We start from the raw sequence: 27,443 nt of genomic DNA, 5'->3' as shown, positions 1-27,443 counted from the left end.
TGGTCTCCGATGTCATAAAGCGTTCTAGAAAAAGGTTCTGTGCCGTTACCCTCACAAGGGGAGGGGGGCGGAGTAAACACGGCTGCCAGGTATTTTGACCCCTTTCTTTTTTTAGCCTTTTTTGTTGTTGTTGTACCTGCCTCTGTTGGAGGGATGCGACACCATTCTTCCACCAGAAATTCCACCATTTGGGGTTTTGCTGATGGTGGTTGAAAACTGTCTCAGGCGCCGCTCCAGAATCCACCATATGTGTTCAATTGGGTCGAGATCTGGCGACCGAGACACACACACTTTCAACCCCCAATGCTCCTTTCAGACCCCTCTTTCAGAAGTCACTGAGATCTCATCTTCTAGCCATGGTAACCAAAATAATGGGCAACTGGGCATTTTTATACATGACCCTGAGCATGATGGGATGTTACAAAGGCTCACACCTAGTAAAGTGCCTGCTTTCAATATACTTTGTATCCCTCAGTTATTCAAGTGTTTTCATTATTTTTGCAGTTACCTATAGCTCAGTATTTGCAGGATCTATTTAATACAGTCTTTTTCGCTCATCTTTATCAAGAGTGGCAATAATTATAGACCCGACTGTTTATCCACACGTAAACAGACACATGCACAGCCAGAAGTACGCAGACCTCCAAACTACCCACAGTGCCTTACAGTGAAGAATAGTGGTGAATGAAACCGGGACCCAGATGTGTCATTTTAGAACAGGTCAGAAATACTCTACCCCTCTCTGTCTCTCTCTCTGTCTCTCTCTCTCTCTCTGAACCTGTCATGGAGGCTGGAGTGTGTCATCTTACCTCTAGATCTCCTGCTCATCCCAGCCCCCCCCAAAATAACCTGTTTTTCCAGAGCCCAGACAAACTACGCGAACTGGAGCTGGGCACTACGGCTAGTCAGGTCTCTCCCCTCCTCCTCCTCCCACCCCTCCTCCTCTTCTCTTCCTTTGACTAACAGATCTCCCCAGTGTTCTAAAAATACCAGGTGAATAGGGCCATGGAGATGGTGATGAAACAGCCTCTCTGACACTGTCTTGCTGCAATCCATCTCTCCCCTGCCTGCCAGGCAGCATATGTTTCCAATTGGCTCCCCCACTCCTGCCAGCCCCCGGTCCCTCCCCCTACCTCCCTCCCTCTCTCCTGGTCCCCAGTTACCTCTCCAGTCCCCTCTCCCCTCCTCCAGTCACGTCACCAGCTACCCCTCCAGTCTCCAAGTCTGGGCTTTTCAAACTGGTGCAGTTATCAATCATTGAGCCAGCACTGTCACCATACGCTCTCCATATTTTCCCCTTTTCATGTCTCTCTCTCTCTCCACTTACACTCACCCAAATTTGTTCCACTTAATAAGCCCTCCCCAATGACCTTGTGCTAATTAAGCACTGCTGTGTTGGAAATATGATGGTTAATTAATGATGAGATAAATTCTGTCTCCAGGACTGTCAGGAAAATGATGACACCGTGTTTTACAGGTTTAAATAGAACAAACCTCATGGCCTCTCGCTGTGTGTGTATGTGTGTGTTTAATAGAGAGAAGCAAGAGAAAATAATGGTACCACGCTGATATCTGTATGCATACATGCACTTGCCTCGTTCACGTGCATATACGTGCATACGTTTGTGTGTGTATGTTTGTGTGTGATGTAATGGTGTTGTATGGCACTGCAGTATGTTTTATGGGGCAGCAGTGTGACTAGTTGCTTTTGGTAGAGACACACTCTGAGGTAAATGCTGTCAGGTAACACACAGACCTCCAAGCTCCACAAGGCCACTCCATTCATGCCTGCACCTGGTGTGTGTTTGCGTGCGTTTGTGCACGTGCGTTTGCGGGCGTGGCGTGCTCTCGCCGACCTTTGCTGTAATGTCGCCCTCTAATACCGAGCCAAGGACACAGAGGTCTTTCAGTCAGACACAATACATGGACCAGCCCCACTGTGATTTCACTCATATTACCAACCAGCATCCTCAAAGTACGAAAAAAAAAAAAAAAAAATGGACAAAAATATGTGGCAATTCATCTTGATATAACATCTATGTGGTACAAACATTTCTGCCCTGGACAGTTTATTTTCGCCTTAGTTTGTCACGTGCTGTTTAGGAGAATTAAGCAGACAAGTGAAATAGTTGAGGGACGTGAGACTCTCTCTCCCAACTAATCCCAACGAGCAGCTGCCAGTCTGAATCCAGTCAATAATGAGTGTGTACTTACAGGGCAGCATATGGTGCGCCTACTTTGCTAATATCTCAAGCTACTTGTCATATCTAATACGACATATTGTCAAAAGTATCAATTTGAAAGGCGGTTTTCAGATGTCGCCCCAATTTTTTTTTTTTTTTTAAGAAGACGTCTGGTTTCTCTTAGCGGGTCTGTTTGACAGGTTGAGGGGTGTTTAACGTCTCATTCTCGCATGCCACGGGGACTTCGCAACTTCGTCTTCATCACACACACAACGAGGACTGACAGCCGGGCCGCGTCGCTGACAGACAGGGGCACACCGGGAAAGTTTTACACGCAACATCATGGAGAGAGATGGAGACATCACATCTTCCCAATCATACATAGAGAGGGAGAGAAGAGAGAGGGAGGAGAGGAGAGAGAGGGGGGGGGGGAACAGATTGACAAAGAGGGTTTGATAGAAATACCGGGGTTTGATAGAAATACCGGAGAGAGAGAGAGGGGCCAAAGGGGGGAGGGACAGACAGAGAGCAAGGGAGGGAGAGCGAGAGAGAAATACAGAGGGAGACAAAGCGAGGCAAAAGTAGTCAGTCCTACCTCTCTTTGGGCTGGCCCAGTCCATGTTTCCCCAACAGGTGAGTGCTCAGGTGCTTCTTCATCACAAAGGCCCACCTGGTCAGAGAGAGAACACAGGGGGCAAAGGGTTAACAAAGAGTGCCTCTTTACCACAGTCAATGAAAGGGTTAACCGGGGAGCAGACAGAGATGACATTTTGCAATAAATAGTCAGGATTTGGGTTGTAAAACTTTCCAGAAATCCTGGTTGGAGGATTCCATATTTCCTGTTTATTCCTTCCTGATTCTGGGAATTGTCCAACTGGGATTTTGGGAAAACTTTGCAACTGTAGTGAGGACAAAGCCACTAGGACGCAGCAGGTTAACTGAAGAAAAAGGTTTAAATCGTGTTCACAAGGCCACACTGTAAAAAAAAGTTTTCAAACACTTCGCAACGGAAAATGAAAATGTGCTTTCTTATTGGTCTGGTAGTAACTCCGTTTTCCCCGTTCTCTTCCCGCTGAGTGCCTACTGAACACGACCTTGGATATCCTGTCATTACAGTGGTTCAACATCAAAGAGAGTGTGTAGAGAGTGTATCTACAGTGACACGGACTCATACACCCTCGGACGCACACTCGCACAGACAGAAACGCACAACATCACACGCGGGGAAACATTTGGGACGTCATTTCAAGACTCCGCCACAATGTCCTGACCGTGTTCAAAGCCCTGAGCTTGTTCCATTCCCTAAACAGTTTGTGAAGCCCTAATGGTGGGATGACAGGCCTAACTAGTCAGGGATCAGACCCGTTTCTCTAGCGTTTCATCCTCTTGGCCATTGAATTCACCAGTAATCACATCCTATTACAGTGTTCTTGCTGACAGACAACGACCACATCTAAGACGACATGACATGAGGAACAAGAAAGAAATAACGAGAGAGGGAGAGAGAGAGAGAGAGAATGAAAGAAAGAACGAGTTGAGCCAGCAGCTGCGTGGTTTGGAGTGTTACTTCACTGTGGACTCCTGGACTTTCTCTCTCTTTATCTCTCTCTCTCTCTCTCTCTCTTTCGGTTACTCTCTCTCCTTCGCTCTCTCTCTCTCTTTCTGTTTCTCTCTCCATTCCTCTATTTATCCCCCCTCTGGCTTGTTTGTTTCTCGTCCTCTCAAAACATCTCTCTCCATCTGCCTCTCTGACTTCCACTCTCTTTATTGGTGATTTTGTTGTAAAGAGCGTATAGCCTAATCATTTCACCGTACATTCATATCACAATGGCATCTTCCCCCTACTACTGGACACACACACACACACACACACACACCCTTCTGCTCTCCTACCATCGCCCCAGAGCCACATCCAACACCCCCCCCCCCCCCCCCCCCCCCTCCCCGAGGGCAGCCCATGCTAACTAACACCCCATATAAATATTCAAACAGTCTCCGCTGTTTTGTTTTGTTATCATCATTCTCTCCCTCCTCTTTTTTTTCCCCTCTCTTGCTCCATCTCTCCATCCATCCATCCGTCCAGAATGGTGCCTGGGAGTGACTAAACCTCCCTCCTCTCCACCGAAGGAGAATGACAAGATCAAACACAAGGGATGGAGACACTCTGGGTGACTGGAGGCAGTGGCACAGCACTCACTGACTGACTGACTGCTTCAACTAGCTATAAATAAACAAACACGCTAATTAAGTTAGCATTTTCTAGGTTGTTTAAGTTACTGCCGCATGGGGGGGGGGAAGAGCTTGCAAACATTTCTGTTAATTATGGATTACAGCTGTCCTTCATAAACCTAATTACAGAGTGCTGAAAGGCAATGGGGGCGATTTGCATATGTGGATGAAAGACATGAAGACATATGCAAAAATATGATTTTAATTAGCATTCTTTGATAGCGAGGGTTGCAAATCAAACTGGCGTGTTGTGAGATTTGCATCACTCACTCTGATTATTTTTCTTCCACTGGCTTATTCTGAGCATGGCAGCAAACAGTGATGGCATGACTGGCAAGGCCTGATGGAGGCACCTGGCATGGCCTGCTAAAGTGAGCCGAGAGACACAAACGCGCATGCACGCACACACGAACAAACGAGTGCGCACACACACGCATAGAAAGTCACAGACAAGCGTGCGTATACGCGCCACACAAATGGCAGGTTCAAATGAAGGGCAAGGCTAAGTGGTAAAAGAGCAAAAGCGTTTGTTGAAACGGGTTGCTAATCCCCTGTTCTCCATAGGTCCGCTCTCAGGTTAGGATCTACCTCCGACAGCTTTGAGGGTGCATCCTTCACTCAAACGACTGTTGCCTTGATCCTTATAGCAACAAAGGGGACATTCCACCATGCCATTCATCCATATCAATATTTCCCCAGATGAAATGAACTATTAAAGCCTTATTTTAGCCTTGAGGGAGTCTCTTAATTTAAAGGGAGATAAAATAAAAAAAATAAAAAACATATTTTTTTTAATTGAGGAGTTTCACGTTCCACTCCCTTTAGACTAATCGTCGCGCCACACCTCGTTAGCTCCGTGACGCGCCGCAGCTTTACCGATAAGCGGCGTTGACACGGCTCAATTACCCAAGTTGCACTTCTTTCTCTTCCCTCCTCCTGCCTCCATCACCAGATGAAGAGATAACATGTCAATATGGGATCCAAACAACTTCATTTGCCTAACAGTATTCCTGGATGGTTCGGGTCGGGAATCTCAATCTACAATTCCGTAAGGGATGTTGGGAGATCTAAGGAGAAGCCTCTGGCATCAGTTAGGCGCAAAATGGCTACACCCTGTGCAGAACATACAAAGCATTCTGGGATACGGAGAAAGAAAGAGAACGAGAGAGAGAGAGAGGTCTATCACATCACACATGGCATGCTTTACTTAGTAGCGTTAGACCTAGGCATGTATTCATAAAGAGTCTCATAGTAGGAGTGCTTATCTGGGATCAGGTCCTGTGTCCATAAACGTATTCATTATTACTGTATATAAAAGGCCAAACTAATCCTAGATCAGCACTCTGAGATGCTTTATGAATATGGGCCATGGGCCTATTCATCAAAAAAGAATAGCAATTTGCTGCCATCTGTGTCAGAAATCATGTAATTTGACTGTATTATAAGTATCAATGTCACCTGTGTGATGGCCTTGACAACGGTACGTACAGGAAGGTGAACCACGATAAAAAAGGAGAGGATATTTTCTGTTGTTACTCGAGTCAAACTAAAGTCTTTCTCCTAAATGGTAAGGGTGACCATGGAGTCATTAGGCAGAATGAGAGAGGTGCCAGGTGTGTGAGTCGCTCAACCCTCACCAAACTACGCAGTGTGCCCAGGAGAGTGAGCTCTAGAGGGGTCTGTGTTTCCTTATGGAGCTATATGGAGCTACGGATCAGTTCTCTCGGTGGGGTGAAGCCGCCTGAGACAGCGCTACTACAGTGGGCCGCTGGGCCTCATCCTGCCTCGTGTGCCAGTCCTAACGATGCCGTCCACCTGCTGTTTTAATGTCACTGCTGGAGTGCCCGCCATCCCTCACTGACTCCAGCATCAGCGGCAGGTACCTCTACGTAACGCCTTCTTTTCGCCCTCCCACCTCACCATCCCCTTCTTACACCTCTCCACCTCCCCGCTCCACCTCTTTTTACCCCCTTCCACCTTCTCTCCAACTCCCTCTTGCCACCCTACTTTCCCCCTCCATCTCCCCCTCAGCTCCTCTTCACACCCCATTACTCAGATGAACCCTGGTGAACTGTGAGGTCCTCTGTACAGGAAGCCAGAACCTCGAAGTAGGCCCCTGTGCCAGGAGAGAGCGAGAGGGAGTGAGAGACAGAGAGCGAGGAAGAGAGAGAGAGAGAGAGAGAGAGCATCCCTCTCTCTACTTTTCATTCTTAACATAATCTTCTGATTTGAGCATATCTCTGCACAGAAACAATGGGTCAAACAAACTTCCGCAATATGGCCAATACAAAATAAACCATACAAAAGCTACACTAAAGCTATAGCCACACATACATTATACATCATATCTCATTCACTCTGTTTCCATAATTATACCCTACTTGGGTAAACATAATCTTTCCCTTTTCATATAAATACAGCGTGATGTGTGGGGGGGGAATAGCAAAAGGCCTGTAGCGCGACTCACAGGTAAGTTGACATGTTTAAACTCTGACGGCTTGACGGGCGGGTAAACTGACAAAGGATCCTGCCACACATCCCCTGACAGGAGTGTTGAGCGTCGAGACGTGACAGCAATAACAGGAGACAGACAGATGGAGGACCTCTACCTCCCCCTTCCATCTTCTCTTCATCTGTTCCAAGATGGCGGAGCAGTCGGACGTCTGTTTTGTCTTGTCCCGTCCCGTGTTTTCATCATTTTCTTTCGTATATATTTTGTATATACAGTATTTTTTTAAAGTTTAATCTCAATTTCCATCTACGGACTGAACATACTCTCCTGCAACCCGCCTCACCCAATGTGGTATGGATCTGCTATTTTCTATACTTCAGAACCGGAAGCCCCAACAGAAGCTAGCCAGCGAACTAGCTACTAGCTAGAAGTCAGTTAGCCACTGCTAGCGGTCATCACCATTAACTCGGACATCAGCCAGCCTCAGCCCGGTCAATTCCTGCCAGTCTGCACATCACGATATCAACCCAGGGCATATCGGACTGCTATTTCTCTACCACATCTCCGGACTCCTACTGAACCTTTACACCGGATCATCGCAGCTAGCTGGCTGCTCTCCGAGTGGCTACTCCTGGCTAACGTCTCTGTCCCGAAGCAAGCACCAGTTAGCCTGGAGCTAGCCTCGAGCTAGGCACATCTCCCGGCTAGCCGAAGAGATTCATCAGACCATTCCTGGGCTTCAGTACCTCTTTCGCCAATTGGCCTGGACCCGTTGCTGCCGACACAGAGCCCTGTTGATCCAACACGACTGGTCGGCCGACGTAACCATCTGAGGGGGTTTCAACAGGCGACGTTGCGACATCCCAACAGGCGACGTTGCGACATCCCCCAGAGGCCCATCTATCTTCAGAGTTCGCACTGTTAGGTGACCTAAACTGGGACATGCTTAATACCCTGGCCGTCCTACAATCTAAGCTAGATGCCCTCAATCTCACACAAATGATCAACGAACCTACCCGGTACAACCCTAGATCCGTAACCATGGGCACCCTCTTAGATATCATCATGACCAACTTGCACTCTAAATACACCTCTGCTGTCTTCAACCAGGATCTCAGCGATCACTGCCTCATTGCCTGCGTCCGTTATGGGTCCGCGAACAAATGACCATCCCTCACCACTGTCAAACGCTCCCTAAAACACTTCAGCGAGCTGGCCTTTCTAATCAATCTGGCCCGGGTATCCTGGAAGGATATTGACCTCATCCCGTCAGTATAGGATGCCTGGTTGCTCTTCAAAAGTGCTTTTCTCTCCATTTTAAATAAGCATGCCCCATTCAAAAAATGTAGAACTAAGAACAGATATAGCCCTTGGTTCACCCCAGACTTGACTGCCCTTGACCAGCACAAAAACATCCTGTGGCGTTCTGCGTTAGCATTGAATAGCCCCCGCGATATGCAACTTTTCAGGGAAGTCAGGAACAAAATATACTCAGTCAGTTAGGAAAGCTAAGGTTAGCTTTTTTTAAACAGAAATGTGCTTCCTGTAGCACTAATTCCAAAATGTTTTGGGACACTGTAAAGTCCATGGAGAATAAGAGCACCTCCTCCCAGCTGCCCATTGCACTGACGATAGGAAACACTGTCCCCACCGATAGATCCACGATAATCGAGAATTTCAATAAGCATTTTTCTACGGCTGGTCATGCTTTCCACCTGGCCACCCCTACACCGGGCAACATCTCAGCACCCCCCGCAGCAACCTTCCTTTTCAACAGGGTGGCCCCGCCTTATCTCAGCTCACTGGTTACCACAGCAACACCCACCCGTAGCATGCGCTCCAGCAGGTATATTTCACTGGTCATCCCCAAAGCCAACATTTCCTGGAGTCTTATATCTCCATCTCTAACTTTAAGCATCAGCTGTCAGGGCAGCTTACCGATCACTGTACCTGTACACAGCCAATCTGTAAATAGCACACCCCACTACATCAACCCCATATTATTACTTACCCTCTTGCTCTTTTGCACCCCAGTATCTCTACTTGCACATCACCATCTGCACATCTATCACTCCAGTGTTAATGTTAACTGTAATTATTTCAACCTATATGGCCTATTCATTGCCTTACCTCCCTACTCTTCTACATTTGCACACACTGTACATAGATTTAACTGTTGTGTTATTGACTGTACGTTTGTTTATGTGTAACTATGTGTTGTCGTTTGTGTCTCACTGCTTTGCTTTATCTTGGCCAGGTTGCAGTTGTAAATGAGAACTTGTTCTCAACTGGCCTCCCTGGTTAAATAAAGGTGAAATATATACATAAATATTTATTTTTTTAAATCTCCCTCCCTCATCCTGTTTCCCTCCTTTCACATTTTCTACAACTCCCCTTTCCACAGCCTAACTAGGGTTTCCTTTTCTTTTACGCCTGCTACATTAGGTTAGGGGGTTCATAAGGAAAGTATGCATACCCCCCCCCAAAAAAAAAAAATCTGCCTTAGCGCCATAAAATAAAGTGAAGGAGTTAATCAAAGCCTTTGCAGCCTGAAAGGAGAATGTTTTAAGTACGAACCGGTTACTAGGGAACAAGTGTATTACCAGTTGGCCACATCAAGCCCAGACAAAATTGGAGATTCATAAAGCTCACTAACACCTGTCCAGGCTAATCCCTGCACATTTACAATGGGTCAAAGGGACTTCCATTATATGACCAATACAAAAGTAAATAAACAAAAGCTATAGCCACACACACATTACACAGCCTATCTCATTCACTCTATAATTATACCCTACTGGGGAAACATAATCTTTCCCTTTTCATATAAATACAGCGTGATGTGTGGGGGGGGAATAGCAAAAGGCCTGTAGCGCGACTCACAGGTAAGTTGACATGTTTAAACTCTGACGGCTTGACGGGCGGGTAAACTGACAAAGGATCCTGCCACACATCCCCTGACAGGAGTGTTGAGCGTCGAGACGTGAGGAGACATGAGAGCAATCACAGGAGACAGACAGACGGAGGATGGAGAAGGGGCATTCTGCAAAGAATGGGCCCAGATTAGTGACTTGGGATCTATAGCTCGTCTAGGTGTTTAATGGAAGCCGTAAGCTTGATGGGGAGAAAAGGCCCCCCAAAATGGACTAGAAATAGGAGGGAGAGCGGGAGAGTACGGAGGCAAATCGTAAGGCCGTGGGATACCTCCGCGGAGAGAGAGGGAGAGAGATGGAGGAAGAGAAGGAACTAGGGAATATAAGAGGAAGAGAGAGTGAAAGAGATAAAGAGAGAGAGCGAGAGAAAAAGAAGTGCAGTGCTGTCACTTTGTTTGACGGGAGGAAGGGTGACTTCACATCAATATTGCTCTGGCTTCTTAAAGATCCGCCTATGGAAATATGCCATAATGTATCAGCCATTACATAAATAAATAAATAAAATGTCTGAATTGATTTTTTACACCATTGCTGGTGCACTTGATCTATTCTGAGATGATTTTAATTTAAAATAAGAACTGAAATGATTCTTTGATGGTCAATCACCGTCAAGACGGTCACTAAAACAGACACCTCTCATTTAAAATGGCACAATGCGTTCGTACTAGTGTGTGGGTGTGTGTGTTTGTGCGTGTACGTACGTGCGTACGAGAGAGAGCAGGCGTGCACTTACGTGCGTCTCTGTGGTAGCCTACATAAAGAGCGCTCCCTCTCTCTCTCTGTCTGTGTCTCTGTGTGTGTGTTGCATTGTGGATCAGCTACCGAGGCAGGTATTGGGCCATGACGGATTGATTGAGCAGCCGTCCTTATCGACTGTGGCAGCGTCCCACAGAGCTCACAGCACCTCGCCACACCGTCCCATTAAAGAACCATTTAGGGGGAGAAGAGTTCCACCTGCAGACGACCCTACAGCTCACTAATGTGAGATGAAACTATTTCGGCGACAGCAGATTTTCAGATCTGGCTTCTTCTTTTTAAGAGAATGCCAATATGATATAAAATCATCTATTATTGATATCCTCGTTATGTTGCCAATGGCAGTTGAAACGTTAAAGAGCCCCTGGCTCTGAGCGTCGTAGGAGCGCTGTTTGCATAATATGCGATTCGACATCATTATGGATTCTAATTAACTGACTTAATGTGTAAGTGGTAAAAAGAAAGAGAAACTTGAAAATGCTGAACAAGGAGGAAGAAAGAGAATATATTGTATTTGGTTCCAAGATAAATAAATAAAAAGATAATTATTCATACATGGTATCTGAAGAGCAGCTTATAATACTTGCGATGGCAGTTTCACGTTTGAATGATCTGGTATTGTCCCTTTAAAACTCCCTATATTCAGAAGGGACAATATACGTTACAAAAAGAAAAAGAAAGAAAAGCTAGGGTTTGATACTTGAAGAGAACAAGCCCCTCTACTTCCTAGGAATAAGAGAAGAGAACAGGCCTCTCTACTTCCTAGGAATAAGAGAAGAGAACAGGCCTCTCTACTTCCTAGGAATAAGAGAAGAGAACAGGCCTCTCTACTTCCTAAGAATAAGAGAAGAGAACAGGCCTCTCTACTTCCTAAAAATAAGAGAAGAGAACAGGCCTCTCTACTTCCTAGGAATAAGAGAAGAGAACAGGCCTCTCTACTTCCTAGGAATAAGAGAAGAGAACAGGCCTCTCTACTTCCTAGGAATAAGAGAAGAGAACAGGCCTCTCTACTTCCTAAGAATAAGAGAAGAGAACAGGCCTCTCTACTTCCTAGGAATAAGAGAAGAGAACAGGCCTCTCTACTTCCTAGGAATAAGAGAAGAGAACAGGCCTCTCTACTTCCTAGGAATAAGAGAAGAGAACAGGCCTCTCTACTTCCTAGGAATAAGAGAAGAGAACAGGCCTCTCTACTTCCTAGGAATAAGAGAAGAGAACAGGCCTCTCTACTTCCTAGGAATAAGAGAAGAGAACAGGCCTCTCTACTTCCTAGGAATAAGAGAAGAGAACAGGCCTCTCTACTTCCTAGGAATAAGAGAAGAGAACAGGCCTCTCTACTTCCTAAAAATAAGAGAAGAGAACAGGCCTCTCTACTTCCTAAGAATAAGAGAAGAGAACAGGCCTCTCTACTTCCTAGGAATAAGAGAAGAGAACAGGCCTCTCTACTTCCTAGGAATAAGAGAAGAGAACAGGCCTCTCTACTTCCTAAAAATAAGAGAAGAGAACAGGCCTCTCTACTTCCTAGGAATAAGAGAAGAGAACAGGCCTCTCTACTTCCTAGGAATAAGAGAAGAGAACAGGCCTCTCTACTTCCTAAAAATAAGAGAAGAGAACAGGCCTCTCTACTTCCTAGGAATAAGAGAAGAGAACAGGCCTCTCTACTTCCTAAGAATAAGAGAAGAGAACAGGCCTCTCTACTTCCTAAGAATAAGAGAAGAGAACAGGCCTCTCTACTTCCTAGGAATAAGAGAAGAGAACAGGCCTCTCTACTTCCTAAGAATAAGAGAAGAGAACAGGCCTCTCTACTTCCTAAGAATAAGAGAACAGGCCTCTCCACTTCTTAAGAATAAGAGAACAGACCTCTACTTCCTAAGAATAAGAGAACAGGCCTCTCTACTTCCTAGGAATAAGAGAAGAGAACAGGCCTCTCTACTTCCTAAGAATAAGAGAAGAGAACAGGCCTCTCTACGTCCTAAGAATAAGAGAACAGGCCTCTCTACTTCCTAAGAATAAGAGAAGAGAACAGGCCTCTCTACATCCTAAGAATAAGAGAAGAGAACAGGCCTCTCTACTTCCTAAAAATAAGAGAAGAGAACAGGCCTCTCCACTTCCTAAGAATAAGAGAAGAGAACAGGCCTCTCTACGTCCTAAGAATAAGAGAACAGGCCTCTCTACTTCCTAAGAATAAGAGAAGAGAACAGGCCTCTCTACATCCTAAGAATAAGAGAAGAGAACAGGCCTCTCTACTTCCTAAAAATAAGAGAAGAGAACAGGCCTCTCCACTTCCTAAGAATAAGAGAAGAGAACAGGCCTCTACTTCCTAAGAATAAGAGAACAGGCCTCTCTACTTCCTAAGAATAAGAGAAGAGAACAGGCCTCTCTACTTCCTAAGAATAAGAGAACAGGCCTCTCTACTTCCTAAGAATAAGAGAAGAGAACAGGCCTCTCTACTTCCTAAGAATAAGAGAAGAGAACAGGCCTCTCTACTTCCTAAGAATAAGAGAAGAGAACAGGCCTCTCTACTTCCTAAGAATAAGAGAAGAGAACAGGCCTCTCTACTTCCTAAGAATAAGAGAAGAGAACAGGCCTCTCCACTTCCTAAGAATAAGAGAACAGGCCTCTCTACTTCCTAAGAATAAGTAACACACTAAAGTTCCGCCCTCGTATGAGAATAAATACAAGCCCCATTTTCAAGAAGCAGAAACGTGTCAAAATGGCTGGTTGTTAAAGGCAGTTAGCCGTCCCTCACTCATTTCATCATGTCCTTATTGTCGCTCTCTTCCTCACCGCGGTGCCATTAGAGATATGAAAAATACACGGGCTTTTCTTCCTCTCCTTTCCTCTCCTCCGTCCGTGTTAAATCGTTAAACAGGAGTCCTGCTCATTATATTTCTAAACAAAACTTCTCTTATACCAAATAAATCACGAGCAGCGCCACTAACAGCCGTGAAGGGATAAATTACGACGCGCCTCACTGGCTGTGTTGGTCTTTTAAAAAGCTTGCTGCACAATTTCTATGATGTAGCGTCATTTGTAACGCCGGTTGGTTTATGTTACGGGGGTCTCTCTGCAGGTATCTGTGCGGTATAAGGGGCGAAGGGTGGCGGGGGAAAGCAACAACGCTATTTTGCATTTTTGCATTGCGTGTTTTTTCAGCGTTCAAGAGTGAGCCTGTGAATGTTATTTAAAGCCACATTTGGGTTTTTTTTTATGTCGCAAGGGTGTGCATAAACCTGCACATAGGATTGCTACGTCAACATGTGTGTCCACGTAGCCTACTGTAACTGGATTTCATATCACTGCAACATTGTGTGTGTCTCTCTTGCTTTTCCTCTCAGCCATCTGCTCTCACATGTAAAGATGGATTGGAGTGGAGTCATTTTACTTCCATGTGTGCTTTGCCATTCACCTATGAACACTGGCTCAGTGTCAGGCGGGCACTTCTGACTCAGACGGGCAGTTCTAAATCTCTGTCCCATAAGGAGCAGTGAATGGGGGTAATCTTTGTTCAAGTTTGAGAGAGAGAGAGAGAGAGAGAGAAAGAGAGAGGGAGACAGAGAGAAAGAGACAGAGAGAAAGAGACAGAGAGAAAGAGACAGAGAGAAAGAGACAGAGAGAAAGAGAGAGAGAGAAAGAGAGAGCCAGAGAGAGAGAGACAGAGAGACAGAGAGACAGAGAGAAAGAGAGAGAGAGAGAGAGAGAGAGAGAGAGAGAGAGAGAGAGAGAGAGAGAGAGAGAGAGAGAGAGAGAGAGAGAGAGAGAGAGAGAGAGAGCGAGACAGAGAGACAGAGAGACAGAGACAGAGACAGAGAGAGAGAGAGAGAGAGAGAAAGAGAGAGAGAGAGAGGTCCCACCATTTATTTATATATAAATATATATATATTTTGTATATATATACATATATATTTGATTTTTATATATATATTTATATATATTTGATTTTTTTGATTACTTTGACAATGTAAGTAATAACGAACCTACCATGTCAATAAAGTCAATTGAATTGAATTGAATTGAGAGAGAGAGAGACAGAGACAGAGACAGAGAGACAGAGAGACAGAGAGACAGAGAGACAGAGAGACAGAGAGACAGAGAGAGAGAGAGAGAGAGAGAGAGAGAGAGAGAGAGAGAGAGGGAGAGGGAGAGAGAGAGAACACCACCTCCCTAGCCCCAGTGGGCAGATTACTAAACCAGGGTTAACAGGGCTGCGAGGGAATAACAGGGTCATGTTCATGAGGGAAACTATTTACAACACTGTGCAAAACAACACAAAAATGAGCGTTTCTTATTGGAGCATTCCAGGTAATTCCTCCCTGGTTTCCCCCCACCCCTTGTTTGGTGCCTGATGAACATGACCCAGGGCTGCCTGGGGCGAACAAGGGCTGGGTCTGGCACTCAGATCCGTTTACCCAGACCTCCCTCTCCCCCTCCCGGGGATTTAAACAAACACAACCCTTGATGAGACCAAGAAACACGGACTTATTTAGTCTGTTTACTGTGGTTCACTCTATCTGCCAGTCCTCAGAGAACAAATTAAACGTAGAAAACAGAGAGAGGTAAATAAATAATTAAACCCCGATGGTATGGAAGAATTCCTGAAGCATGGTGAGTGGGAAAAAATCCTATTTTCACAGAAGGCTTTGTTCTTACCACACCTTAAGAACAGAACAGAGGCGAGAGGACTTCACTGAGCAGATTCACCACAATATATCAAATCAAATAAAGGTTCCCGAAAAGAAGCAATGCTCTACAACGGAATAATCCATCAGTGTTCTCGGTGAATCAAAGGATATGAACACGCCACACTCAATCTGGACGAGTCAAGAGATCTTGAAGGAGAGAAAAGCCCCTCTAATGTCAGCCATGTTGTTTTCGGAGTGATCTCGCACATTAAAACGAATGGAAAGAACATGACAGAGAGAGTTGTGTTTCTCTCACAAAAGCTTTCCTAAAGCAGATAATCCATCAAACATAAGGCCATATTGACGTTTGCACTGATGTCAGACCTGGCTGAGCTGCCTGCCTGTCTCTGTGTGTCTCTGTGTGTGTGTGTGTGTGTGTAACACTAGCTACCACTCTCATTACCGCTGCGCTGAAGGGCGGCTAAGGTCACTCCCTGGAAGAGGAAAATAAACTATTTCACTCATCAAATATGCACTTAATCCGTGAGAGAAAGTCTTATCACATATTGAAAGTCAAGTCTGCATAGTAAAGTCAATGGAGGTCATACAGTTTGTGTAGATTTGTAAGGTGAAAGTTGTGTTCCTGTTATGACTCTCTGATCTTTTACCGCAAGTTATAGTAGTATAAAGGTGTCTCCTCTCTTTCACAGAATAGTGTGATTCTATAGGTTGATGTACCGCTTATGATTCTGCACAATATACCGATACATCAATATTATGAAGTGGATGCTGCCTCCCACTCTACCCTCCCACATACATGCGCTCTCTCTCTCTCTCTCTCTCTCTCTCTCTCTCTCTCTCTCATTATCACATTTACACGTCACACTACTCACACCACTGATGCGGTGTAGCTACTATCTCGCTAGCTAGCAGTCTAGGTCTAAGCTTTGACTCAGCGCACAATAAACTCCACTATTCTCTTGGGGTAGTTTAAATGTCACCTTACTTAAAGTCCAACATGGATAGACAGAAGTCTGTTCTACCAGCGCACAACAACAGTAGCCTGTTTACATTTCTGAGTGACGAGATGAAGAAAACCTTGAGAGGAACAGGGAGCTCTGCCACCATGGCCATTTAAAAAGCTAATCCCAGCATCGGGGTCTTAAGAAGAAGTGGGCCTCATTTAAATTGCAAAGGTCCTTCTCAGTCACCGGCATACAGAATGCAATATGTATCACCGGGTCCTCAGAAGTAAATGAATAAATAAATAAATAAGTAAATAAAGGATGGCATGCAAATGAGGGTGACGAAGGCGCGGTCTCCGCCCGCTCGGTGATGCGCCAGCCATTAATCAACCGGCACATGCAAAGCGTCCGCTGCCGTCCTTAGCATATTCGCATATTCTAATGAAGCCGCTGACATGCAAATGAGGACGACCTTTTCGTTTGCTTTCCAGCGACTTTTACATTTATACCAGCGAGTGGAGAGGGTGGCTAGCGTACGTGACGTCGCGCTGTGGGCACCTGGAACTCTGAGACACTGTAATTAGGCTAATCTATTACCGTACGCTGCCTGTCACACCTTCTCTTTATGGCGTAGGACACACTTGTCGGACACTTTATGAAATTTGCGCTCGTTCTGAGGAACGGATAGATGGTCGGATAGTCGGTCGGTGGGATCCAGACTAGACATTTCCTCCTGTCCCCCCCAACCCCACCCCCCTGGCCCGCGGTTGAATCCCCCTGCTGGAGTTGGTCTGATGGGGAGACACAGCGGTGGCTGGGTGGGAGTCCTGCCACTGCCGCCGCACCCTAGCGTGACTCTCCCACTCAGGTCCCCTCTCTGTACCCCTCATCTCCCCTGCTGCTGAGAGGCCCTACCCGGGGCATAGAGACAGAGAGACCATCCCTATCACCAAGGAAGCAGGCAGGCAGGGCAGCGGGGTCCAACACTGTCGACGGGGAGGCAGGAGGAGCGAACCGGCAGGGAGGGAAGAAAGTTATGCCACCATACCATGACTTTGAACTTTCCCAGATGAGGCAGAAATACTGAAATGAAAGATGCGCTCGGCGCAGAGGGGAGGGGGGAGGGAGGGGGGGGGGAGGATATACAGATGGGAGGAAGAGGAGACAGGAGGCCCACAGAGAGGAGACAAGGCCCTCACCCCTCTGCCAGGAAGCATTCTACTGGGCTGACAGTTATGGATAGGAAACATTACTGGGGCTGTGGTAATTAAAGCAAAAACTGATACCGTCTCTTGGATGGGGGATTTCAGACGCCGCATCTATTTGTCACTGCTGCGCACTCGCCAAGGCCAGATTGAATTACACACATATTTAGTCCCGCAGAGTACGCCAGCTTTCATCTACTATCTATCTACCTATCTATCCGTTCAGTCATGTTGTTCAGTTTGACATCAGATCCACTTAAGAACATGTTTTTGGTTTCCTGTCTGTAAACCTTTGAGTGTCTCCTCTCCATTAATAGCTAGCTCAATAACCACTCTGATTACATCACAGAACAACGCCTCTGATCCTGCAAAAACACATCGTCCTCTCCGTCCACGTTCACTCAAAAGTCAGTGAGTGACTTAGTGAGTGACTCAGGGATGGACTTAGTGTGTGAACTAGTGAATGACTTAGAGACTGAGTTAGTGACTGTGTAAGCTAGTGAAGGACTGAATGACTGCATGGGCGAGTGACTGATTACCCGGAGACGGAGAAAAGGCCAGCAGAGGACTAGGGGGATGCCATGTCACCAGGCTGGGGGATCGGTGACACTGAGCGTGTCACGGGGTGACGGCTGCACTCTGCTAGGACTAGTCGCCCCTCCGGCGCTGTCACAGGAACCAGCCGCTCCTGTTACTGACACTACCCCCTCTGACAGGCCAAACACGACAAACCTCATCTCTGGCTAGAGACAAGCCCTGACGGCACACACAGACAGAGACGGAGAGAGAGGGCGGAGGAGAGAGAGAGGAGAGGGAAAGGGGTGGAGAGAGGGGATAGAGAGGGAGAAAGAGGATGGGGGGAGCGAGAAGGATGGAGAGAGAGAAGGATGGAGAGAGAGTGTAATGTGAGGAAAATAGGGAAAAATAGGAAAAATGGAGAGGGTGAGGAGGAGGGGAGACAGAGGAGTCAAAGGGAGAGAGACAGCACTAGAGAACGTGGAAGGAAATAGAGAGGGTGAGGAGGAGGGGAGACAGAGGAGGAGAAGGGAGAGAGACAGCACTAGAGAACGTGGAAGGAGATAGAGAGGGTGAGGAGGAGGGGAGACAGAGGAGTCGAAGGGAGAGAGACAGCACTAGAGAACGTGGAAGGAGATAGAGAGGGTGAGGAAGAGGGGAGACAGAGGAGGCGAAGGGAGAGAGACAGCACTAGAGAATGTGGAAGGAGATAGAGAGGGTGAGGAGAGAGAAAGAGGAGGAGAGGGAGAGAGGAGCAGGGCGAGCGGCAAGACTGATCGCTGTTGATCTTCACGATAAGCGCTCCCGACAACTTGTGACCAAAGTGGCGCTCCAACACTAATCGGCCGTGAAGGCTGACCCGCAGCTAGGCAGCAGAGTTCAGATCGGATAGGGCCGGCACTCGGGCCCAGACGAGATTGCCCCGGACAGGAGACATCTAGGCATCAAAACTCCATGAGAAATTGTGACATGGCTTCAGTGCACTGTGAGAAGACCACGAAGAAAAAAATGAGCGCACAGTGATACTCGGCGCTCTTGGCAGTCGGGGCGGACTTATCAGGCTGAGATGAAAAGAGAAGGACAGAGGGAGAGCGGAGAGAGGGGGGGGGGGGGGGGGGGGGGGATGGAAAATATGAGAAGGAGGAAAAAAATATCAATTTTATTGACAATTATGTTAGTCATTTGAAAAGGAGTTGGACCTGTCTCTGTCTGCAAGAACAACCTTGAAATGTGTGTGTGTTCACCCTCTAGCCTACTTTGAGCGTAAATGTGTGTGTGTGTGTGTGTGTGTGTGTGTGTGTGTGTGTGTGTGTGTGTGTGTGTGTGTGTGTGTGTGTGTGTGTGTGTGTGTGTGTGTGTGTGTGTGTGTGTGTGTGTGTGTGTGTGCGCGCACACATATACAGGGGAGTGTTACTAACAAATGATTATTAACAAGTGAATAACAACATGAATACAAATTAAGCTAAACATGTCTGGGGACGCTAAACCTCAAAGTATGACTGAAAAACCTGGGCTTCAGATGGCCTGAAAATATCATCAAATCAGAAGTGTGGGCCACATGTACATAGCCCTAACTCTTACCTAACAGTCAATATTTATGAAGTTCTTCACAGCCGCAATCCAAACAACAAACAAAATCAACTTTACTCCAATAAAGAGATACTGACAAATGGCAAAGCCCACAGTGCGCATGTCAAACCCGAATCTCCGTGTCGCTTTAACAGAGAAAACCAATGGCCTCAAAACTGAACCTTGGGGAGTGCCAAGTATTTAGATACTACTATACTTGACTGAGAAAATACACCGAAAAACATAATAACTCTACTATAACGAACCAGTAACGACATGTGCAATGAATGACAGCTTCAATCAACTTCACTTTGAATCCCCTCGCAGGGAGAAGACCGGTCACTCGGGAACTAGGTTTACCGAAATAATGCCTGAAATCCTCCACTGTCTTTTAACATACAGCCCTTTAAATGAAACAGATGAACAGACATTTGAATGCCAAGGCGCTCCGTTGGTCGTCATGAGGAAACACGAAGCCCTATTCTAATACTGCCATGTTTTTACAGTCACTAATGACTACTGGCTCCCACTTAGGGCCCTGCCTCCAAAATGTATCCATTGTATAAAAATACATATAAAATAATCATATCTGGCACCATAAATCCTCATGGGCTAGATCCCTTACGGACAATTTACTGCAGAGCAGAAGGGAGAGAGTTGAGGAAGTGACTTGACTGCGTGTGCCTCTATAGTGGAGGGAAGTAACCACTACGGTCCTAATACTTCAATAATAATTCCACGACGCGATGTGTGGCGAGGGTGTCGATGGACGGTGGTCACCTGGGTCACTGGGGGGAAATGTGACAAGGGTCAAAGCCAAACACAAAGGCTGTACTCTTTATTACACTCAATCAATGCTGGGGGCACCGTGCAGCACACAAACAGACCAAACACTAAATGTGGTCTATGGTTCCACTGAGTCTGACAATATGCCAATAACTACAGGCTGCTAACTTCAACCCCCCCCCCCACCCACCAAACCCCCACACACACACTAACCTCAACCCCTCAGCACACACAGTTACAGTTACACAGACACACACACACACCAGTGAGGTGAAGCAGAAAGAGAGAGAGACAGTCACCGGACCCCCACCTCAGCCCCCCCCCCCCTCCCCGACCAAAACTCCCCGGGCCCCAGGGGTCTCCGAGGGCGAGGTGTCAGAGCTGGTGAGGCCTGCCGGTCATCACCCACAATCCCTCACTGTAGAGAGGAGGGGTGGGAGTAATACCATTCTCCCTTATTGATCTGTTGTGGAGAGACGCTCTCTCTTTACCCAGGGAGCAGACCACTGGAGCCAGGGCACAGAAACCACACGCTCACGCACACGCACACGCACACGCACACACACACACACACACACACACACACACACACACACACACACACACACTAGGGCTATATCAAAGAACACAAACACATGTTCATACAGAAATATGTCTGCATGTCACGGCTGAGGTTGATTCCAATTAAAGGAGTATGATCCCTATTTAAAGAAAGTGTGATGTGTTAACCGCAGAACCACACCCCAGGAAATGTCTAAGCTTGACGTGCACGAAACTGTACAAATATGCACAGACAAACAAACACATAAACCAACATGCACTGTTGACGTAGTTACGGATGAAGTTACTTGCTCAGAAATAAAAGTGCGTGACCATTCTTTCCACAACAACTTCATCGACCTGTCATGTCTCGTCTAAGAGAGCGCTTCGAGTGGAATAGAACATTCTCTCTAAAAACACACATTAAAACAACTCCCAATCCTCCTTTCACTTTATATCGCCACAACAGAACAAAATAGCCTCCAACACTGAAAGATGTGGTATTTGCACCCGGAATCCAGAGGCGCCATTAAACACGCCACAGAACTGTCTCCGTCACGCAGCACAGCTCTCTTGCTGCCATTAGTTGTGACTGGTTCGCCTGACAATCTCTTCACTTCTCTATCACTTTTCATTACCGGCTGTTGCGGTGAAACCTCGCCTCGCTCTATCATTGACACAGTAAGGCTAATGGGATCTACCGTCATGTAAATTAAAGTGTTTGTTTCGTTTGCTTCCTTCACTCCTGATTGTCGGAGCGACTTGCTTCGGGAGCAGCAGCAGGTGTGTTTGTCTGTGTAGGAGGAGTGCTTTTGTGTGAGTGTGTGGGGTTGTATGCTTATGCACACAGGTTTGCACACAGCAACAGGTGGGCCTTTATGTGTGTGTGTGTGTGTGTGTGTATACTTGCGTCCGTGCACGCATGTATACACAGAGGACCGCATCGGAGGCAAACAGACACACCACTCGCTCAACCAGATGTTGCACCTGACCCTGGGCCCAACCACGGAAATGCAAAATTCTGATCCCTACTCCATGCTCCCGCCGGCACAGGTACAACCAACCGTCACAAACACTGGAGGATATGCAGAACCGTGGGCTGGAGTTGCTACAACGTGGTCAGAATGTAAATTGTACAACCTCCGAGAGACAAGTCAACCAGCCAGGTAGGCAGCGCTACAGCGGTGGCTGCTGGGTAATTGACAGCACCTGAAAACAAAACAACGTGCCCCAGTTTACGTGCCACAATGTGTAAAGCTGCTATCGCCTTTCATTTGTCAACAGAGAGATATCAAATGGCGACGGTGAGGAAATAATCACATCCCTGTGATTACTGATTAAGATGGACGATAATGACACAACACATGTAATTAGACGAGTGAAAGATTTAGGCAGCGAGAATAAATATACTTTACATCCATTGAACGCCTGACAGGAGAAAAAATGACTATGTAAAATACTGTATGTGAAGAAAACAGATAACTCTTATTTGAACGGTAGCCTACCTACATTAGCACTTAGCCCACCTACATTAGCACTTAGCCCACCTACATTAGGACTTATCCTACCTACATTAGGACTTAGCCCACCTACATTAGCACTTAGCCCACCTACATTAGGACTTAGCCCACCTACATTAGGACTTATCCTACCTACATTAGGACTTAGCCCACCTACATTAGCACTTAGCCCACCTACATTAGGACTTAGCCCACCTACATTAGGACTTAGCCCACCTACATTAGGACTTAGACCACCTACATTAGGACTTAGCCCACCTACATTAGGACTTAGCCCACCTACATTAGCACTTAGCCCACCTACATTAGGACTTAGCCCACCTACATTAGGACTTAGCCCACCTACATTAGGACTTAGCCCACCTACATTAGCACTTAGCCCACCTACATTAGGACTTAGCCCACCTACATTAGGACTTAGCCCACCTACATTAGGACTTAGATCATATTCCTTTGCGACCGTGATATACGGGCCTAAAGGCCGAGACAATAAGAATACACAGTAGCAGAATAAATTCAACCGCGCCTTTGTTTTATCACAAAACCGGATCGCAACCTCTGTCCGGTGAAGTCCACAAAGCATATTGCATGTAACAAACAATTACATGACCTACAGCATGGTTAAGCAAGTTTATGTTTCCGACATTTTTGAACCACTAAACAACTATTGATTTAGAACCACAGAGAGTTACTGGAAGTCACAAAGAAAACAGGAGCTGCCTCCACTATTCCAGCACCATTTCAACATCATCAAATCACCTACGCTTAGTCTAATACAGTGACAACTAAAAGATACCAAAAACAATTTAGTCCAATCAACGTAAGCTAAATATGATGTGGCTGTCCATGGTTCTGATTTGTGTGCCTGTGTGTGTGTGTTTTGTTGTCCTAGGCTACCTGGCTAAAATGCTTGCTCGCTAGCCTAACTTCTATTCATGGGCAACATTAGCTAGTTACATTAGCCTTCTACATCTAGCTACATACTGAACTTCCATCCTCTCAGGTCAGGGGCACAACAATGTATGAATTAACGGTTGGATCAGAAACGCCGGTACGGAGAATTAAGTAAAACAAGTCCAAATCCCTATCTCTTTCCATGGCTAATTTAGGAAAGGGAAAATGTTAGCTAGCTAGCTATCCACCGGAGGACAACAACGTCACAACAAGACGCAACAATTCAAGTTATTTCTGTCAATGACGTATGCTCTCAATGCATATGCGTTCAAATAGGAGTGACGCCAACATCCAAGTTGACTTCCCTTAACACTTTTTTTTGGGTGCGCCAGGAACATTCAGAGTTGAGCTCGCTCAGTTTAGCTCCACACTGATTGGCACATTTTTTTAATACTTTTTATTTTTAATCAAGGAAGGCCAAATGCTTGCTGGCCTACACGTAGATACTTGTCGTTTGGCAACAATGTCATACTTGTCGTTTGGCTACAATTTCATACATGTCGTTTGGGCCAGACAGCATCAGATAGATGGTCTACACGTAGAGAGACAGAGGGGCTCTGTTTCGCTCGCTCGGATGCTTTACCCTGTAAGATACATTCAGCCTCCTGTGAATTGAAGGAAAATTATGAAACACAGAGATAAATAAATAATTAAAGATAAATTATTATTATTTTAATGTAAAATATATATATATATGGGAAGTCTGGCTTCCCTTGGCACTCATGAATACACGCCACTGGACCTAACCTAGGTTTTACCCTGCTATAGAGTTTCACAGTAGAAACACTTGATTGATTTAAATCCCTTGTAGATTTACATTGGAACATCCAGCCAGACTTACGAACAAAATGTTCCCTAAGTTAAAGCCAGACTACACAAGCCTGATCCCAGATCTGTTAAGTGTTGTCTTGCCAAATTGCCAACAATGGTCATTGTCATGCCGAACATCATGTTTGGGCTATGCAGTATTAACAGATCATAAGTACACTACAGCTCTGCCTTGTCTTGGGCTTTAATGAGTCGTTGAAGACAATAGGACTAGTTGAGACAGTAAAGAGAAGAGACTATATTTAGAGGGGAACTCAAATTGCAAAAACCGACTTCCTCTTTATATCATGACAATGTACGGTCCAAAAAATCTAACACACCACCGCGCTCCTTTCCCTCTGCCAAACCTGTCCGACCAACAGGCCGTATGTCTGTCACAAACCATTCGCCCTCCGCAACCGGTCCAAACCCGTCGTATTTTGCTTTGTTATTTCCAAACAAAACCACTGAACACATGGCAACGCCAATTTGATCCCGGAGACAGATCTGAAGGAACACAAACGCGGCTGAAACTTTTACGCAAATTAGGCCTGATAAGTAGACCGCGTCAGTCTCTCTGAATCACTCGGTGCCTGTCTAAAGCAAAGCAGATGCCATCCGAGGGTAGCGTGGAGAGAGGGGGAAACGTCGCACGGTGATGACAAAAACAATAGAGGGGGTTTTCACATGGGCAAAAGCGTTGAGCATTCTGTGGCTGAACCCTGATCATTGTTTGAACAGATTGCGCTCTGTCAGAAAGGATGAGATTGAGACGACCCTTTCGATGAGCGTTCGTTGTGTGGGTGTATTTCGGTTACCATGGTGTACGTTCTGATTCTAGACAGTTGCCCTCAGGTTTCATATGTCCCAGACCAGGAGAATGGGACATTAATTCTGACACCACGACTAAGTACTGCTAATTTCACTGCTTCTGCTAATAGGACTAGGATTATTACTTCAATTAGCTGATAACAAACCCCATTACTACTCCTGATCATCATCGTTTCATGGATAATTCTTTCATCCACTTTGGTGATGGTTTACAGACCAGCACGTCTTTCAACTACCTTCACAGAGGCCCTCACAGACTAGCCTGCCAAAACACACACACACACACTCTACCAGAACAAGAAATCAATGCTAAAAGCAGAGGGGGGAAAAAAGTGGTTTCGTTTGAACATAAACCGCTGACGCGTAATGCATCGTGACAATCATGTTTGCAGGAATCTGTTTTCAAAAGTGTCACTCTTTGAAAAGGGAGACGCCCGTTTCAGCCTGGGCTTCCGAAGCACTTTTATTTTCTTTCAGGGACGTCAGTTAAAGTTGCACAACGTATCTCAGTCCAGGGCGAAAAAAAAAAACACAGTCTGAAGACTGGCGCTAATAACCATGTCACTTCTGCACCAGAGAGAAAGTTCCAATAATAAGAGAGGCTTCGAGTTGCTAACTAAATAAGAAAACGAGGAGGAGGTTGAGAAAGAGAGAGGGTAGGGAGAGGGAATAGAAAGAATTAAGAGGTGGAAGAGAGACTTTCAAAGTAGAGGAGGGAAAATGTCTTAAAAACAGCATTTAGAGGCTTTCATAAAAAGAATTGCCTTGCAGTGATGGTGATGGCCGTGTTAGTTTAGCCAGTTAGCACATTCCCTGAGCTACCAGTGATAAACAGAGTGGAAGCCCAGTGGTAACTAGAGACTGTTTCATCTATACTTTCCACTGGCCCACCAGTTCTCCCAGGACCTGTTCATGCTAATGCCTGACAAGAGCTCTTTCTGTCTCGCTCTCTTTCTGTCTCTCTCTTTCTGTCTTACTTTCTCACTCTCTGTGTCTTGCTCCCTGTCTCTCTCTCTCTCTCTCACTTTCTCTCTCTCGCTCTCTTTCTCTCTCTCTTTCTTGCTCCCTGTCTCTCTCTCTCTCTCTCTCTCTCTCTCTCTCTCTCTCTCTCTCTCTCTCTCTCTCTCTCTCTCTCTCTCTCTCTCTCTCACTTTCTCTCTCTCTCTCGCTCTCTGCCATGCTCCCTGTCTCTCTCTCTCTCTCTCACTCTCTCTCTCTCGCTCTCTTTCTCTCTCTCTGTCTTGCTCCCTGTCTCTCTCTCTCTCTCTCTCTCTCTCACTTTCTCTCTCTGTCTTGCTCCCTGTCTCTCGCTCTCTCTTCTTCCCTCCTCAGAACTGGCATTTACAGGTAAAGTGGCCTTCAACAAAGAGAGAAGGAGAAAAATTCTTAAAATGCTAAAGAATACTTTGTTTCAACAATGTTTGGAGAACAAATCCTAAAAACAACACATGTCCGCTCAAGCATCCACTCAGAGAATCTTTTCGGTCCTGACTAATACATTTTAAAAAAAAATCATATTCTGTTAAAAAAAAATGGATTCATGAATATTCCAATAGCGATGGCACTTCTCCATATGTTTGTGTAAGTGTGTAGGCTGTGGCGGGTCGATCCAAATCAAAGGTTTGAGTGGGCAGGTGTAAGTGTAGCTGTGTGGGTTGGTCAAAGCTGCCACCATGCATGCTGGCACAGGAGGAGAGATAGGGGGGAGAGAGAACAGCAGGACGGGAGAGTGTGCAATTACACTTTCGCACGCCGCAAAAAAAGCAGAACAAACTAGCTTTTCCCAAACAACATTCACATCATGCCAAGACTCCGTTGGACTGTATACAATCTCTCTCTAGTCTAATCTCAAACTCATCTTTTCCACTTTCTTTACCTCCCCAAACCAACTCATATTTCATCGCCCATATCTTTGTATTTTCTATTATCCTGTTGTGAAAAATGGGACCAACGGAGGTGTTGTGTGGATATAAAATATGAATCATCTTAGATAAAGATATCGAGCGGCTCTTTTTAATTCTCCTCTCGCTAGAGATTTGTACAGTAAGCCATCGCCTCTCCGGCTTTCCTTCCTTTGCCTCTCTCTCTCTTTTAAGACCTCAAATAACTTCTTCTTTCCACCCTCCCTGACACTCCTGTCACCAGAAAAGTCATTTTTCACACACGTCCTTTTAAAATAGGCTTTCCCAAACTAAAATTGTGACACCCAGACTCATTCTAGATGTAATACTGTACAGCCTCTACCTGACTCCAACATTACAGCCGTATATAACAGAGAGAAAAATAGGAGATATGACGCCGTCGGCCCGTACCCAGAACACTACACACGAGAGAAGATCCCATCGCGCCGGCTCTGTATTTAGTATTTTCTGGTGAGTAATCTTTTGTCATTTTATCACAGGAAATGAAATAATGGGATGATGGAAATTAGGTTAGGAGCCACGGCATGGGAGAGTCAGGCTGGCAAGACAAAAGAAAAAGGCTGTTGAAGCTAAGGAGGACAGTAAAAGTTGTTTCATCCAACATTTGCAATATAGTCGTACGTGTAGTGTGCATTTTAAGCATTAGTAGTAAGCTT

At 45.9% G+C, this 27,443-nt stretch overlaps 1 protein-coding gene across 2 annotated transcripts in view; it reads right to left on the bottom strand.

Annotated features, from left to right (window-relative positions):
* The window catches only part of LOC129837297 (zinc finger protein 407-like), a 166,702-nt gene that overhangs the window by 84,343 nt on the left and 54,916 nt on the right, over positions 1-27,443 (bottom strand). For both annotated transcript variants that reach the window (XM_055903349.1, XM_055903348.1), the window contains exon 4: positions 2,779-2,853. In XM_055903349.1, the coding sequence (XP_055759324.1) occupies positions 2,779-2,853 (75 nt within the window). The remainder of the gene's footprint in view (positions 1-2,778; positions 2,854-27,443) is intronic.

The sequence above is a fragment of the Salvelinus fontinalis genome, chromosome 38, assembly GCF_029448725.1.
Source record: "Salvelinus fontinalis isolate EN_2023a chromosome 38, ASM2944872v1, whole genome shotgun sequence".
NCBI lineage: Eukaryota > Metazoa > Chordata > Actinopteri > Salmoniformes > Salmonidae > Salvelinus > Salvelinus fontinalis.
This window is presented reverse-complemented; position numbering and strand designations above follow the sequence as displayed.